The 19,118-nt window shown below is 37.8% G+C and overlaps 1 protein-coding gene across 1 annotated transcript in view; it reads right to left on the reverse strand.

Annotated features, from left to right (window-relative positions):
- LOC102811747 (chromosome unknown open reading frame, human C5orf42) overlaps nucleotides 1-19,118 on the reverse strand; it is a 190,709-nt gene that overhangs the window by 32,034 nt on the left and 139,557 nt on the right. The window contains 4 exon segments of the mRNA XM_006876934.1: nucleotides 10,547-10,626; nucleotides 12,216-12,474; nucleotides 13,775-13,916; nucleotides 14,498-14,610. Of these exon segments, the coding sequence (XP_006876996.1) occupies nucleotides 10,547-10,626; nucleotides 12,216-12,474; nucleotides 13,775-13,916; nucleotides 14,498-14,610 (594 nt within the window).

Here is a 19,118-nt window from a genome sequence, read left to right on the forward strand (position 1 = left end):
AAATAAAGAGAAATACTGTTAACTGATGATACATGGAGGGGATTATAACCCTTGTAATGAAACAAAGTGTATAATTTGTTGAATGTAGAACTGATGATCTGCCCTGTAAACTTTCTCTCAATTCACAATAAAAACTTAGAAAGAAAATATATATCAATTAGTTAACATTTCTAGACATGACAGATATATTAGAAGTTAGCAGCGTATTCTGATGGTTTTCTACTATATAATCTATCAATGTAATATGGAAGTTAAAATTAAAATTTAAATGTTCCCATAATACAAGTAGAGGGTCATCGAAAAAGAGAAAGACCACCAACAAGATGGATTGGCACAGTGGCAGCAGCAGCAATGGGCTCAAACGTAACGACAACTGTGAGTTGGCACAGGACCGGGCAGTGTTTCATTGTGCTGTGCATAGGGTAGCTAAGAGTCGGTACCAACTCAATGGCACCTAGCCACAACAAGCTGCTTCATGGGAAAAATGTCTTGAAAATCCTACAGGATAGTTTTACTCTGTCCTATTGTATTGGGTCACTATGAGTCAGAATTGACTTGATGGCAACGAGTTTGGTTTGGGGTAATTATTTAGTGAAGAAACCAGCATTATTTGTCCCAAAGAGTTTTCCAGAGATGGTGTTTTTCTAAATGAGTTTTTCTGGTGTCATTTAATGTGTTCTTCTGTTCTTTGTATTTCTTTCAATTGCAATATCCTTTACTTCAAGCTACGGCATCATGGTGGCAAAGTGTCCACTCTATGATCAGATTTTATCTCTTTGAATAAAGCACAGATAATCTTTTTCTAAACCATCAAAATAATCAGTTCACATTTATTATTTATCAAAACATGTCTCCTACAAGCTGAGTAATATTCCATTGTATGTACATACCACATTTTACATACAAATCTATCCATCTACTGATGGGCATTTAGGCTCTTTCCACCTTTTGGCTACTGTGAATAGTGCTGTAATGAATATTGGTATGTAAGTCTCTTTTTGAGTCTCTTTCAAGTCTTTAGTTAGATATAACTACATCTAGGAGTAGAACTGTTGGGTCATATGGTAGTTCTATGGTTTTTTTTTTTGAGAAATCACATTGTTTTTCCAACAGCTGTCCTAATTTGTATCCCCACCAGCAACAGTAAATATTCCATTTCCCCCACATTCTCACCATCATTTACTTTTTTAAAATCTTAGCCATCAAAGTGGGAGTGCAATGGTATCTCATTGTGGTTTTGTTTGCACGTCTATGATGGCTAATGATACTGAGCTTCTTTTCATGTGCTCGGCAGTCCTCTAAATACCAAAATAATAAAAAGACAAGCTAGGTAGCGTAGTGGTTACGAATCAGGCTGCGAACCTTAAGGTCAGCGGTTCGAAACTACCAGCCGCTCTGCGGGAGAAAGATGAGGCTTTCTACTCCCGTAAAGATTTACACCCTTGGAAACCCTGTACAGGGTCGCTATGGGTCGGAACCGACTCGACGGCACTTAACAACAACAACATCTATTGGTAGAATATATCAGGAAGCCATATATCTGACAAGAATCTAATAACCAAGATATTTATAAAACTTTGACAACAAAAAGATCAATTACCCAGTGACAGTATAGACGGTTCACCACAGAAGACATGCAAAATTTTAGGGAACAAAGTTTAACATTTTTATGAGGTCCCTTTTATTTCTCTTTTGGTTACTAGACAATCCATTGTTGAAAGCCACAATTGAAAAGGTTGCCCTTGATTGTTCTTGTACGAATTTTATGGTTTTCGTCTGCACATTTTGAACCTTAATCTGTTTTTGTATAAGAGATGAAGTAAAGATGCTGTTTCATTTTCTGCAGGTGGAAATCCAATTTTTCCAGCACCATGATTGAAAAGACTCTTATTTCCCCATTGTCAACAATCAGCTGACCGTTGACACGTAGGTTTATTTCTAGTTTCTCAATTCCGTTCCATTGGTCTATTGTTATACCAGTGCCAGGCTGTTTTGATTGCAGTAGCTATAATGGTAGGCTTTGAAATCAGGAAGTATGAGTTCTCCGACTTTGTTCTTTTTTCAGTACTGTTTTGGCTGTTCAGAGTCTCTTGTCTTTCCACATTAAGTTGAAGGATGGTTTTTCTATTCTGTAAAGAAGGCTTAGAATTTTGATGGGAATTGTGTTTAATCTGTAATGCTGGCTGTTGGTTAGCTTTTCACTATATTCCTTGAATCATATTGAGGAATTTCTCTATGTCAACCTATTTTAGGATTTTTGTCAAGAAAGGACACTTGATTTTATCAAATGCTTTTTCTACATCCACAGAGATGATCATGTGGGTCTTTTCCTTTGTTCTAGTGATGTGGTACATTAAGTAAATATATTTTCTAATGTTGAACCATCTCTGTATTTCTGGAATAAATCCAACTTGGTCATGGTGCAACTGGAGTCTGCTTGATAGTATTTTGTTAAAGACATTTGCATATATATTCATAGGAGATATTGGCCCATCATTATATTTTTGTTGTGTGTCTTTCTCTGATATGAATAACATTATTGGCCAAACTTCATCTCTCATACTTCAGACATATTGTCAGGAGGAACCAGTCTCTGGAGAAGGATATCATGTTTGGTAAGGTGGAGGGTCAGAGAAAAAGAGGAAGACCCTCAGCGAGATGGATTGGCAAAGTGGCAGCATCAATGGACTCAAGAATGGCAACAATAGTGAGGTTGGCCCAGGACTGGGCAGTGTTTCATTCTGCTGTGCATAGGGTCGCTATGAGTCGGTACCGACTCGATGCCACCTAACAACAACAAATGTTTGCTTCATAGAATAAATTACGGAATATCTTTCTTTTCCCATATCCATATATGTTTTTTGTTTTACTTTTTACTGTGAATTGAGTGAAGATTTACAGACAAGAATATCAGTTTTACATGCAACAAATCATACCCTTTGAATAATTACTGCAATCCTTACCATTCAACAACAGTTATTCCACTTTCTCCCCATGGTTCCTAGTTCCATTTCAGCCACCATCCCATCCCGTCTCAACTTTGTCCTTAGGAAACTGTGGCCCTTTTGATCTTGAATGACTGTCTATTACATGGTGAGTTTGTTCCCCCTATCTATTGTCTACTGCTTGACTGAAAATTGGACCATGAGGGTAAGTTCCTTTCTAGACCTGAAGGGTAGTAGAGGGCCACAGTCTCAGGTTCCTTTAGTCTCTTCCTGTCCAGTAGGTCCAGTCTCTTTTTATAATTGATTCTTGTACCATATTTTCTCCCGCTGTATCAGGACCTTCTACCGTGAACGCTTTCAGAGCGGCTGGTAGTGGTATCTAGGCACCATTTCGTTCTTCTGGTCTCAGCAAAGTCATGTTCCATTCATCCAATGGACTAACTGATTCCAAGCATCTTCAACTCTCATCACTGTTTTGTTTTTTTTTCCATCCATGAAGAGATGAATAGTTCCACCTTCCTTTTTAATCTTTTGGAAGAATTTAAACAGACTTGGTATCAGCTCTTCAATAAAGGTTTGGTAGGACTCCTCAGTGAAGCCATCAAGCCCAGGAGTTGTCCTATTGGGAGGGTTGTGATCACTGGTTTGAGCTCTTCACTTATTAGAGTTCTCTTGAGACTTTGTTTTCTCAAGTCAGTTTGGGTAAGTTATGTGCGTCTAAGAATTTGTCTACTTCACCTAAGTTATCTTTTTTTTGCCATACAGTGGTCAAAACACTCTGTCATAATTCTCTTTCTATCAGGTGGTTCTAATGTCACCTTTTCCATTTTGGTTATTTTCAGTTTTTCTCTTGTCAGGGTAGCTAAAACTCTATAAGTTTTTTTGATCTTTTCAAATAACTAACTTCTGTTTTCATAGATACTTCTGATTTCTGTTTTTGATTTATTTCTGCTCTGACTTGACCACTTGTCTGTCAGTCTGTCATACTGTAGTCACTTACATGTTGTTGTGGTGCTGGAAGCTATACCATGGGTATATTTTAAATATCATCATGGTTGCCCACAGTAGACAAGTTTCAGCTGAGCTTCCTGAGAAACTAGAAAGAAAGAGGAACATGCTTGTCTCCTCAGTGTACTGGGTTGATAGGGACAGACAATTTAGACACTGGCTGTCAAAATGAGGGGACCTATAAAGGCATGACATGGCTGGCTTCTGAGCTTTCATGGGTATCCTTAGTTTTAGAATGAAGAGACAAAGAAGAACCCCCACTGACTAGTATTCTTTTTCAGATGGGTCTGGTGAAAGGGGGTGGGGGATGATGCTGATAGGATTCTATGATTTCAATTGTGCATAACTGTTAGTAAGATTAATTGTGATTATCAGAACTATAATTGTAGAAGATGTGTAACTAAAAGGGAGCAGTAGTTATCTTTCATTTCAGGAACAGATGATCCCAGGACCATCATTAAGGAGAGCATGAGTAGAGTGTAGGAGCTCTGCCTGGAAAGTTGCCGTACCAAAGATGGTGGCAAGACAGTGGCATGGAAAGACAGAGCAGTTAAGACTCCAGGCCCATGGACTGAATAAGGCTGCACACCTACAGGCAGCAGGCTGGCTTACAGAATGTGCCCTTAGGACATTTAAATGAATATGTATCTTTTGTTTTGTTTTACATGTGTGCATTAAATATTTTTGCTTTCTTAATTTTTGACATATAAGATGAAAATGGTGCCACTGCCTTTTCAGTTGTATGTGTTTTAGTTACATCATGTTTGGCACAAGTATGACTTTATCATTTTCTTTAGTGATTATGCATATAGTTTATAGGTTTCAAGTTGCCAAGGGTGGACTGTAATGGTTAGGGTTCTGTGTCAACTTGACTATCCAGATTTCCAGAGGTTTAGCAGTTGAGATGCTTTTATTCTTATGGTAATGAACCTAACACAGACATAGTTAACTCTCTGATGAGTGATTATGAGCAGCCAATCAATTAAAGGAAGGCTTCCTTGGGGTGTGGCCTGCTCCCAATGTAATAGACACCTGAGACAGGCTCACTCTTTCTCTTCCACTGAGAACCTGGTACTGTGCAATTTTAAGATACTTCCTTGATAATAAACTTTGATGTATATTTATTTATTTATTTTTCACTGGTTTTGCTTCTATAGAAAACCCAGCCTAAAATAGTAGTGTAACACTGTCATATCAAAATATTAAATATAGAAACATTATGAATAGCACCAGAATATTGTCAGCCCTGGTAGCATACTGGATTACAGGTCAGGCTGCTAACTGCAAGGTCAGTAGTTTGAATCTAACAAGTTTCTCCACAGGAGAAAGATGAGGCTTTCTGCTCCTGTAAATATTTACATCCTATGAAAACCTATACAGGAGCACTCTGGCTATATTTCTTCCAACACAGGCTGGTTTGTTCTTTTGGCAGTCCATGATCCTTTTAATATTCTCCACCAAAAACACAACTCAAATGCATAAATTCTTGTATGGTTTTCGTTATTCACTTTCCAACTTTCACATGCATACAAGGTTAATGAAAATACCATGGGTTGAGTCAGGTACACCTTAGTCCTCAAACTGACATCTTTGCTCTTCAACACTTTAAAGAGGTCTTGTGCATTAGATTTGCCTAATGCAATACGTCATTTAATTTCTGGACTGCTGTTTCCAGATCTGACCAAATGAAGTCTTTAATAACTTCAATCTCATCTTCATTTATATGGCTGTTGTTTAATGGTCCAGTGGTGAAAAATTTTTGTTTCCTTACTTTGAAGTTCAACCCATACCAAGGCTGTGGTCTTTGATCTTCATCAATTAAGTATTTTAAGTCCTCTTCACTTTCGGCCAGAAAGGCTGTATCTGCATATCACAAGTCGTTACTGAATCTTCCTCCAATACTGATGCCACATTTTTCTTCATGTAAATAAGGAAGATCGTAGAAGAATTGATGCCTTTGAGTTGTGGTGTTGGAGGAGAATACTGAAAGTGCCATGGGTTGCCAAAAGAACCAACAGATCTGTTTTGGAAGAAGTGCAGACAGAGTGCTCCTTGGAGGCCAGGATGGCTAAGCTTCGTCTCTCATACTTTGGACATATTGTCCGGAGGAAACAATCATTGGAGAAAGATGTCATGCTGGGTAAGGTGGAGGGTCAGAGAAAAAGAGGAAGACCTCTAACGAGATGGATCAGCCAGGTGGCATCATTGATGGACTCAAGTGTGGCAGCGGTAGTGAGGTTGGCCCAGGATAGGACATTGTTTCGTTCTGCTGTGCATGGGGTCGCTATGAGTCGGTTCCGACTCGATGGCACCTGACAAAAACAACAACAACCTAGATTCAGGGATTATTTGCTCAGCGTAGACAGAATAAGAACAGTGAAAGGCTACAACTCTGGCACACACCCTTCCTGATTTTAAACCATTCAGTGTTCCCTTGTTACCCTCTTTCTTGGTAGCTGTTCAAACAGGTTCCTCAGTTGTTGTACAGGTTCCTCATGAGCATAATTATGCATTCTAGAATGCTCATTTTCCACAATGCTGTCCACAGCGTGTCAAGGTTCACACAATTGAAAGCCTTTGCATAGTCAATAAAACACAGGTAAACATCTTTCTGGTATTCTCTGCTTTCAGCCTCGTTCCATATCCTCTTCTGAATCCTGTGTGAACCTCTGGAAGTTCCTTATCAATGTATGGTTGCAGTCATTTTTGTATTATCTGTAGCAAAATTTTACTTGCATGCGATATTAATGATGTTGTCTGATGAGTTCCACATTCCGTTGTGTCACCTCTCTGGAATGGGCACCAATATGGATCTCTTCCAGTCAGTTGGTCAGGTAAGCTGACTTTCAAATTTCTTGGCATAGATGAATGAGTAGGTGCCTCCAATGCTGCATCAGTTTGTTGTAAGAATTCAGTTGGTATTCCATCAATTCCTGGTGCCTTGTTCTTTGCCAATGCTTTCCAGTACACCTTGGTATCATTGGCTCTTGTTAATATGCTATCTCTTGAAATGGCTGATCATCAACCATTCCTTCTTTTTTTTTTTTTAAGATTTTTATTATAGATTGAGTGAAAGTTTACAGGGCAGATCATCAGTTTTACATTCAAGAAATCATACACCTTATTTCATTACAATGATTATAATCCCTTCCATGTACCATCAGTTAACAGTATTGCTCTCTATTCACTTTAGCTTTTTTTAAAAAAAAAAACAACACTCAGGTATATATAATAACTTACACCACCAAATGGCACATTCTTGCAAGTCTGTCTCCTGGCCACCAGTCTTAGAGCCTCTCTTCCCATGAATCTAGAGTCCTCAGCTGCTCCCTCTCTCCATGTTCCCACCTCTGTCTCCATCTCTGGTGTTGCTGCTTCTCTGGATAACATCTCTCATTCCACTTCGGCTCTTCTCCCTTGATGGTCCTAGGGTCCTTTGTTTTTGGACTGTAAGATTAACTACTCCCCTATTTTTGTTACAAACTTCTACCTTTACAATTGTGACAGTTGCAATTAGTCGTGATAACAATTACTCACTATTGAATCATAAAAATCTTGTCCTTGTCTCTCTTAACCAGACTCATCTAGACAAGATGAAAACTATTCAGTGGCGACTCTTTCTTCCCCCACACACTCTTAGATTAAACTCCCCCTTGAGTATTAACCTTGTAAGCCAGTCACTTCAACCCTTTATCACCCCCTCATTTTAGGTAGCCAATATCTAAGCTGCCCATCTCTATCTACCCTTGTGTACAGAGGGGATAGCATTGATACTTCATGTGAAGACACCTTCCCTCTCTGTTGTTATTTAGAGCTATTACCTCCATGAGTATAGGTAAATTGTAGCAATTTACCCATGTTTCCTTTCTCAAAAATTGTTTTGTTCTTTTTTTTTTTTTAATCTTCCTCTAGTCAAGTTCTGATTATCAAGCAATCGAGGCTAGGGCAAGTAGGTACTATCTGCAACTTTGGGCATTCTTGTGTGCCTCCTCTCACTCCATACTAGCTGGATGCTTCATTCTCAGCTCTAGCCCTCTGTGGCTATGTCCTTGTCCATGGGCTCAGGTGTACCCAGGTCTCATCACACTTTGGACCAACCAGCCCGTCCTCTTCTCTCTCTCATCTCCAGGTCAATGGGAGTCTATGGAACATGGTTTAACTCAGCCCATTTCTTCATTGCTGCCTTTCCCCCTCTTTTACTCTCCAGTAGACCAATGTGGTCATCTGCAAGGTTACATGCCTGCTCATGTGTTCCTTTTGAGTTTCAGTCTTAGAGATGGGTTTGTCCTGAAGGAACCTGATTACTTGCCTTGAGGGCTTTCTGGCGAACAGCTTGCTTATTCTTGTAGTAGCCAGTCATGCTGACATTTTTGTTTTGGGTTTTCCTGATGATCTTTCTTTGAACATGTATCTTCTGTCACTCTAGCTGTTCCAGGCTAGACTTGTTCTTTCTAGTGGGAATGTCCCACCTCAGAAGGATCTGCATGGGACTCAGGATTCCACCTAAGGTCCTATACTCCACAAAGCCTCCACAAGAGGCCAATTTCACTGGGCAAGTTCTAGAACCCCTTTTAGGTATTACAGTCACTTATAGGCAGAAGACGGGCTTACAAACTTTCTGTAATCATGTTTCCCAACATTCCTTTCTATCCAACTCAAGTGTCTATTTTATAATAGTAGGCAAAAGAAACCCATATACATAAGACAGTCAAGCACCTTAGTACTATTTCCCCTCTTCAAAGTATGCCTTGATCTTTGTATCACAGAGCTCTGTTGTTCCAAGGTTGAGCATGCATCACTATTTACCTCTGTCCCATTTAGCCCATGCAAACCAACCATTACTTTCTGGTACAGTGACTCTGTGTGGCCTTAATATGAGAACTAATAACATGTGTTATCACAAAAATACTCATAAAAATTTGAAACTGAGCAGTCAACAAACATATGAAGAAATGTTCACAATCACTAGCTATAAGAGAGATACAAATCAAAACGAGATATCATCTCACACCAGCAATAACAGCAAAGATCAAAAAAGCAGAGGACAACAAATGCTGGCGAGGATGCGGAAAGACTGGAACCCTCCTGCATTGCTGGTAGGACGTCAAAATGGTCCAACCACTCTGGAAAGCAATATGACGCTTCCTCAGAAGATTGGAAATAGAAATACCGTATGACCCAGCAATTCCTCTACTTGGTATTTACCCACAAGAAATACGAGTCATAACACGAGTAGATATATGCACACCAATGTTCACAGCAGCACTATTTATAATAGCAAAAAAATGGAGACAACCAAAATGCCCATCAATTGAAGAATGGATAAACAAACTGTGGTACATATGTACACAATGGAATACTATGCTACCTTGAAGAACAACAAGGAAGCTGCAAGCCATCACATAACATGGATGAACCTTGAGGACATTATGCTGAGTGAAATTAGTCAGTCACAAAAGGAGAAATACTGCATGAGACCATTATTGTAAAAGACTAAGAAAAAGAACACACCCAAAGGGAGGGGAAACACAACACAAAAAAAATCTAAAAATATTACAAAAAAAAAAAAATTGAAGCTGAGACCTGCTGTTTACATATGAAAACCATTCCTAGTTATGGCAGTTTTAGGTACTGTGAATTTATAGGTATGGCTTTTCTATCAAAAGTCCTCTTAATTCCTGCCAAATGATTGGGTGGTACCATGCAAATAGGGTGTGCAGGGCTCTAATGCCAGGGCAAGTTACTTTTTCCATCCTGCTAGGTTTCAGTAGCACCATCTCAGAAGCAAGAACAGAAAATTCCAGGATTATCCTTAAATAAAAGCTGTAAGCATGAGATTCCTATCTGCAATAACTACAGAGTACGCATCCTGAAGAGACAGAGGAGTTGGGGTTTCACAGCCAACGGACTGAATGCTGAGTGTTTACGGGCAGAGAGCTGGCATGCAGAATGTGCTCTTTGAGCATTTACAGACTGGCTAAAGGAACTTTGTAACACCTGCAAGGCAGAAGATGAGGGGCCACGTGGCTGAGAGGGAGGCCTGCCTGCAGTATAGCAGAGAAGAGGTGTTCCTGACTGACGAACTGCTGCATTGTGAGTTGTTTTGATCTTGAATTGTACCCCATTCACTTCCCTACTAAACCACATAATAGTTAGTATTGTCTGTGAGTTCTATGTGGCCATTTCAAAAGATTATAGAACCCAGATGTGAAGCAGACAGTGCTGTCTGCTGGAGGAACAGCTGGTATCAGAATAGGGTGAAGAAATTTACAAGGTAGAGCTATGTCTAACCTCTGTGTCTTAGGAAATGGCCTTGGGTTGATTTTGAGTTTGATTTTCCTTTGTGCTGGACTGCAAAGTCAGATGACTGGCAAGGTTGGCAGTTTAAGCTCACTAGCCATTCCTTGGAAACCCTACAAAGGGTCGCTATGGGTTGGAACCAACTCGACGGCACTTTATCAACAACAACCCCTTGTGAAGCCAGAGAAAGTCAGACAGGGGCTCCCTGATGTTTATGCACAGTCCAAAAGGCAATGCTAGTCTTTCCATCAATCCAAACAAGGCTTCAATCTTCTTTGCCCACATACACATACCTTCTTCAGAAATGCTTATGGTTTTTGAAGCCAGTACTGTATCAAATTCACGGACAGAAGATAATTCAATTGGTTCAACCTGTTGAAAAATCACACAAGAAAGCAACTATTACAAATTTTATACTATGATATTTTCAAAATATCATAGACAATTTTATGTAGGTTTTAAATTTTGCATTATAATAATGAAATAATGGGATTAAAATCCAACATGAGCTAAAACGTAGGGCCTGAAAACAAGGAGAAAATTTTAAATGACTTGTAGCTTCCCTGATTTAATCTTCTATAAAAAGGTGAGGCTTCAGTGCAGCATTAGTCACAATAGCCAAAAAGGAGGCATAATCCAAGTGTCCATCAACAGGTGAGTACAAGAATAAAATGTGGTATCCCCATACTATGTAATTTATTCTTCACCCATAAAGAGAAATGAAGTTCTGAGACATGCTATAACATTAATGAACTTGGAATCATGCTACGTAAAATAAGTCAGACACAAAATGACAAATATTGTATGTTACACTCAAATGAAAATATCTAGAATAGGCAAATATCTAGAGATCAAAGTAGCTCAGTGTTTACGAGGAGTAAATGGGAGGGGGAGATGAGAGACTTATTGCTGAAGGACACTAATTTTCTGTTACATATTTGGAAACAAGTAGTGGTAATGGTTGTACAACATGGGGAATAAAATTGCCACTGAATTGTATATATAAAAATGGGTGAAATTGCAAATTTAAAAAATACGTATATGTTTACCACAACATTGTTTAAATGGGGGCAAAAAGAGACAGGTACACAGTTTCATACAATTTTAGGAAGAGGAGGAACCTAAACCACACAAAATGTTTTCTTTTAGAAATGAGAGAGCAAGACCCAGAGAAAGTCAATGACTTTCATGGTATCAGAACACAGATATGAACCCAGGTCTTTAAGGATCCTAGTCAGTGCTCAACCACAGTATCCCTCTGCTGTCTCCTTTCAGACCTGCAAGTTGTTTTCTCAATGAAAATGAACAAATCAAAATCTTTGTACTGAAGTGTGCATTATAATAAGATAGTAACATTTTGAATAGAGATGCAAAATCTAAAGTTTTCATTATATGAATTTTTCTTGGTAAAGTTAAAAAAAAAGATGGTGTTTATAAAAAATAATTTATTATGAATACATTTTAAATATAGAAAGCTTGTAAGTAACTACCAGTAACCTTATGTAAGACATTTATAAGAAACTGAGAATTTCATATTTAATGACAATAATATTTGTAAAGTTATAAAAACCTTTCAGAATAAAATGATACTCAGTTACAAGTGAGGTTTCTTTAAAAGACACATCCTGATTTTGTAATTCACATTTTTTTTTTTTGGTAGAAAAGTATGGCTTTAATTCTTAAAAGCTGTAGGTGGAATTTCTCAACTTAGGCTGATTTTGCCCACCAGGACACATTGTTTTTTATGATTGGATGTGCTCCTGGCATCTAGTAGGCTAAAGTTACAGATGCTGCTAAACTTCCTACAATGCCCAGGACCACTCCACAATACAGAATTATCTGTCCAAAATGTCAATAATGCTGAGGCTGAGAAATGTGCTTGAATAAACCAAATTTCTCATTATTTTGAAAATATAAAGTTGTATCACACTATAAATCTGATCATTCAGTTACAAATAAAGAGGGCCTATCTTAGCAGAATGAAAGCCTACCATTTTGTGCTTAGAGAAATCCTGCTCTATGTTGTCAGCAATGTTCTGTATTGCCAACAGCTGTTCATCAATTTCCCGGAGCTTAGACGTGAGATGCTCTAGTTTGCGTGTGGTCGGACTTGGGGCAGGAGCGTCAGGCTCATCCTGCAGCAGCCTCCACAGCAGGCAGTCCTCTGCAGCTCCTGACTTCGTGCTCTGTTCTTTGAACTGGAACTTGGGCTTTGGGAGATCTAAATCTAAATAAAATAAAAATGGATTATAATTAAGAAACAAGTAGACACTGATAATGCCATTTTTTAAATCTCATTTTAATCCAACATAACTTTTCTTTCAATGATTTAATATATTTAGAAAATGTATCCCAGCCTCTTGATTTTTGAGTTATCTTTGTTGTGAGATAAAACTGCATCATAATGTTATTACAACTTAGCACCATATACAAGTAGTCTGAATGTTACTTTTTCCCCTGCTACAAAAACATACTTCATCAAAAGATACCCTTATATTTTTATTACTTTTTAAAACAATTTGGACTCTAAGAACAATTTCACACACTAAAAGCTCGTCCCCATGTTGGCTGTTACTTTATGTGGGTTTATGTCTATGTCTGTGTATATTCTAAGTGCTGTTGTTTTTAGTACTGTCAATCAGTTCCGACTTATGGTGATCCTTGTATAGAGTTTCCAATGAACAGCAGGTGAGTTTGAACTACCAGCCCTGTGATTCGCAGTCCAATGCTTATCCTACAGTGCCACACCACTTCTATGTGGTATTCTCTACCTTTTGCAATATAATTCTTTAACTCCAAACATTCATGAACTCCCACAAATATTTGAGTTTCTATTCACTGAAAAAAAAACAACATATTCATCAGTAAATCTGTAGTCTTCTTGCAAAATATCCAAAGGTCCCAGAATACTTGCATTTCCATTAAGAGAAAACATATGCATCAATAGTTACGTAGTCTTCTTGAAACCATCCACAGGTTCCAGCTTTATAAACAGAAATCTATCTCACTTACCCACTTGCCCCAAGTCCGGTATCCAAAAGGTACACATAACCCAAGTGGCCATCAACAGGTGAATACAGAAATAAAATGTGGTACAGCTAAGCAATGTAATTAAGTCTTTTTCTGATTTCATGTTTCAGTGTAATTTGGGGAGGACGAGTTGCTCTGACTCCTGGCCACTCACCTTTGTACTGCTGTACTCCTCGTGGTACAGGTGAGATGACACTAGGCTCCTTCATTTCTGCAATATCTGCTCTCCAGCTTCTTACAGTCACACTGGTTGGAGACACTTTTACAGGTTTAAAAAATATATCCATATCAGGATTGGAAGATTCTATCAAGAATATGAAAGGAATAGAAAGGTTGATTTTAAATTTCAAAAGAAAGTTATCAAAAGATTCACTGAACGTTTTTGAATTTGAATATAAACCATCCAAAAGCACAGTGGATTGCTTTATTAGAGGACAGCTAAAAGATCTGAGTAGGGATAACAATTTATTAAACCAGTAGGAAACTACTACCTGGACTCCTACTGCTGTGTGGGGGAGCAGCATCAACCACCAAAGCTGCCGTGTTGTGTAACTCGGCAGAAGACGGGACTGCTAGGTGATCACTTTGCTGTTTGGGAACATCATCCCGAGGCTCTTCTCTCACAGGTAATTCCTGCAGATCATCAGCTTCAATGTCAATCACATCTATGTAAGTGTGTTTACCCTGAGCCAAAGCATAAAATATCAGAGAGTGTTACATTCTTTTAACTCTGTGTGTTCACTCTGCTGAAAATAAAAAGTTTAATTCTCAGGATTCTAGTGTCTGACTTAGGGAAAGCTCCAGGAACAACTGTTACAGTCTCAGATGATATTATTCGGGGGCATAATTCTTAAGTTTTTGAGCTACCAAACTATATAGATTAGATTTTTAGTCTCAATTCATCTATAAAACTGAGTACTGTCCAGATGATCATAAAATATTGGCAGAAATGTATGAGGGGCTTCAAAAAATTCATGTAAAAATTACATTATCTTTTAATTCAATTTTTCCACAAACTTTTTGAAGTCTTTTCAGATTGCTGTTGTTGTTGTGTGCCAACTAGTAGATTCTGACTCATAGCAACCTGTATGGGGTTTCTGAGAGTAGACAGTGGGTCTGAACTGCTAACCATGAAATTAGCAGTCCAGTGCTTACCAGATAGCGCCTCACCAAGACTCCTTTATATAATTAGAACTTCTCTATTAAATACAAACCAAATTGGCTTCAGTGGAAGGTGATGAAGGTTTCTCTGATATTTCAGTGGGAAACTTGATGTTTAGGTATACATCTGGAGTCATCAGCTGAGGAACACTCATCAATTCATGTTCTGAAAATTGAGAAAAGAAAAACCAGGAATACATTGCATGTACATGCATCTAGGTCATTAACTTTATAAGGATAAGTTAGAAGCAAAAAACTGAAAATGTAGTTCTAGAAAATCTAAGTAGAAGCTTCACAGGTTTAAATAAATTAAAATAAATTCTATTCTAATTCCATTGTAATGACAATTTACTCTAGAGTAAGTCATAACTGAATTCAGATTGCATATGAGTATTGCTTTTTCTGTAGGAGTAATTTATAAGAACAATAAAGCATTTAAAGTATATCAAGCAAATGGCATGACTTCCTATTTTCTTTCAGATGTTTTAAATCATGTCATCTACTTTATTTAAGAAATCAGCCCCAAACTAAATTTATTTCACTTTCAACACTTTTTACTAAGAGATTTATTGAGATATAATTCACAATTCAGTGTTGTTGGTTTTTTGTTACATTCAGAGACCACAGCTAAATCTTAGCACTTAAAATGTTTTAACATCTAAATTTTACAAAAGTCACTTAATTTCTTCCTATTCAAAAGTAAAATGAAATACAATGCTACTAAGGTCAGTAGATGGCTTAACTCTGTGCTTTTTGTCCTAGGGCTCTTAATTATACTTCCTGCATTTTGTTTTTAATGAAGTATTACTTTTTAAATTTAATTTAATATGCAAAATATAACATATTGTCATATTGTCATATTGAGTACTGGGAACTTGATAGCAAAGCTTGAATTTAAAACATGATAACCAAAGAAAAAGAAGTAAAAATGGAAAGTTAGAACACTTAAATGATCATTTAATCGGTTGTATTGTTTATTTCATGGAGCCAGCCATGGTGACGCCTGATGCTTAGTCAACAATGCTGACTCACAAAACAAAGAACCACACCTGATACAGAAGACATTATATGATCTTTATCACATTCAGAAACAACTTCTTGAGAAGCAGCTTCCTTATCTTGTACTAAGGAGAATTAGGGTAGGAAAGAGAAAACAGAAAATAAAAAAGAACATCACAAACACAGGAAAGAAATTAAGTATATGAATATAGATAATTAGATATTTTGCATAAAAGGTGGTAAAAATTTATCACAGCTTAATGATATTAAAATGTTTAATTAAGTAACATCAGATTGTACTATTATTTACATTCTGGGTCTGATTACCTGAATGAATACCAAAATTAGAACTGCCCAAAAGCAAAGACCCTCCAAAGGCAGTCTCAACAACACGCTCAAAGAAAGAACGTTGAAAAATGATTCTCCAATGTGGAGTCATTAGTTACACCAAACAGCATTTTACAGGAGGGGCTTTAAGAAGTTTATGGGAAAATTCCATTATTTTTTTATTCCATTTTCCATGAACTTTTTGAAGGCCCCTCGTATATGCTCAACCTCCTTCAGAAAGAAATGAAAATGAAAATAACAGTTAAGATGTCACATTTTTAACCTATCATATTGGTAAAAAATTTTTAAAGCTACCAAGATCATAGTACCATCACTCATCTATCAGTTTGTCATTCTGTGATGGCTTATGTGTTGCTGTGATTCTGGAAGCTATGCTAAGGGTATTTTAAATAACAGCAGGGTCACCCAAGGTGGACAGGTTTCAGCTGAGTTTCCAGATGAAGACAGACTAGGAAAAAGGAGAGATGGAGTACTTCTGAATATTTACTCACTGAAAACCTTATGAATAGCAGTGTAACACTGCTAGCACCAGAATATTGAATACTGAAACTTGATCAAGAGCACTAGAATATTGTCAGATACAGTGCCAGAAGATGAGCCCCTCAGGTTGGTAGGCATTACAAAATGCAACTGGAGAAGAGCTGCCTCCTTGGTGTAGAGTTGACCATGATGATGTGAATGGAGTAAAGCCTTTGGGAGTAAAGTCCTCGGGACCTTCATTTGATGATGGGACACAACTCAAAATGAAAAGAAACAGCTGCAAATATCCATTAACAATCGGAACATGGAATGCATGAAATATGAATCTAGGAAAATTAGAAATTGCCCATGAAATGGAACGCATAAGCAAGGATATCCTAGGCATTAGTGAACAAAAATGGACTGGTGTTGGTCATTTTGAATCTGACAATCACATGGTTTACTATGCCGGGAATGACAAATCGAAGAGGAATGGTGTTGCATTCATCATTAAAAAGAACATATCAAGAACTGTCATGAGGTGCAATGCTGTCTGTGATAGGATACTATCAATAAACTACAAGAAATACCTGTTAATACCCCTATTATTCAAATTTGCACACCAACCACTAAAGCCAGTCATGATAAAATTTAAGAATTCTCCCCCAACTTCCTCAGTCTGAAATTGATCAAACTTGCAATCAAGATGTATTGATCATTACTGGTGATTGGAATGCAAAGGTTGGAAACAAAGAGGAAGGATCAGTAGTTGGAAAATATGGCCTTGGTGATAAAAACAATACTGGAGATGGCATGATAGAATTTTGCAAGACCAATGACTTCCTCATTGCAAATTCCATTTGTAAACAACATAAGAGACGACTATACACATGGACCTTACCAGATGGAACACACAGAAATCAAACTGACTACATCTATGGAAAGAAATGGTGGAGAAGCTCCATATCATACCCTCAAACAAGGCTAGGGGCAGACTCTGGAACACATCATCAATTGCTCATATGCAAGTACAGTCTGAAACTCAAGAAAACTAAAACAAGTCCACAAGAACCAAAATATGAACTTGAATAGATCCCACCTAAATTTAGAGATCACTGGAAGAACAGTTTTGTTTTTTTTTTAAGTATGCATAAATTTATTGTGGAGAATGTATTATTGTGCAGGTAAGCTAGGCAATAGGCAAAAACACAAATATTTTTTTAAAGCTCTTATTATGAATTAAATGATAGTTTACATTGCAGAGAGTCTGTTTTGCACTTAACCAATCATACTTTGCTTCGTTGCAATGATTACAACCCCTTTCATTCACCATCAACCAACAGTATTTGCCTCTAGTCCCTCCCTTTTCTCCCTTGATCAACACAAAAACCACGCAGGAATATATACAATCATTAAAACAACCAACAGTTATATTTTAAATTTTGCAAACCAGCCTCCTGCCCACCAGCACTCAGCCTTTCTCCTTCCCTGAGTCTAGAGCTAGAGTCCTTAGCTGTTCTATCACTCCATGACATCACCCCTGCCTCCATCTCTGGTGTCGCTGCTTCTCTGGTTAAGATTGCATGGTCCATTCCTGTTCTAAAGAACAGATGTGATACACTAGACACTAACGAATGAAGACCAGAAGAGTTTTGGGATAACATCAAGAACATCATAGAGCAAGATAGCAAGAGGTCACTAAGAAGACAAGAAAGAAGGAAAAGACCAAAAAAGAGGTCAGAAAAGACTCTGAAACTTGCTCTCCAGCATAAAGATGCGAAAGGAAGTGGAAGAAGTGAAGAGATTTAAGAGCTGAACAGAAAATTTCAAAGGTCAGCTCGAGAAGACAGAGTCAAATATAATGAAATGTGCAAAGACCTAGAGTTAGAAAAACCGAAGGGAAGAACACGCTCAGCATTTCTCGAACTCAGGAAGAGAAAAAAAAAAAAAAAATCAAGCCACGACTTGCAGTATTGAAGGAAAAACACTGAATGATAAAGAAAGCATCAAAGGAAGATGGAAGGAATACTCACAGTCAAAAAGATTGATGTTCAGCCATTTCAAGAGGTAGTATATGATCAAGAGCCAATGATCTTTAAGGAAGAAGTCCAAAGTGTATTGAAGGCATTGGCAAAGAATAAGGCATCGGAATAAATGGAATACAAATTGAAAATGTTCAGTAAACTGATGCGGTATTGGTGGCATTATGCTAAAAATTTGGAAGACTGGAAGAGATCCGTATCTGTGCCCATTCCAAAGAGAGGTTACCAAACGGAACGTGAAAATCATCTGACAGTATCATTGATATCCCATGTGAGTAAAGTTTTACTAAAGGTACTACAGAAACAGCTGCAGCCATACATGACAGAACTTCCAGAGGTTCAAGCTAGATTCAGAAGAAGACGTGAAATGAGGGATATCATTGCTGACGTCAGATGGATCTTGGCTGAAAGCAGAGAATATCAGAAAGATGTTTACCTGTGCTTTACTGACTACACAAAGGCTTTGTACTGTGTGGATCATTAACAAGCTATGGATAGCATTATGGTGAATGAGTATTCCTGAACATTTAATTGTGCTCACGAGGAACCTGTAAATAGACCAAGAGGCAGAACAGAACAAGGGAACACCAAATGGTTTAAAATGGTTTCAAACAGATCAAGGGAACACCATATGGTTTAAAATCAGGAAAGATGTACACCACAGCTCTATTTTTTTCACCATACTTATTCATCTTTTGTATGATGAGCACATAATCCGAGAAGCTGGGTTATATGAAGAGAAACATGGCATCAGTACTGGAGAAAGGTTCATTAACAACCTGCAATATGCAGATGAGGATTCCTGGTGTGGCGCTGTGGGTTAATG

This window comes from Chrysochloris asiatica, unplaced genomic scaffold (assembly GCF_000296735.1).
Source record: "Chrysochloris asiatica unplaced genomic scaffold, ChrAsi1.0 scaffold00430, whole genome shotgun sequence".
NCBI lineage: Eukaryota > Metazoa > Chordata > Mammalia > Afrosoricida > Chrysochloridae > Chrysochloris > Chrysochloris asiatica.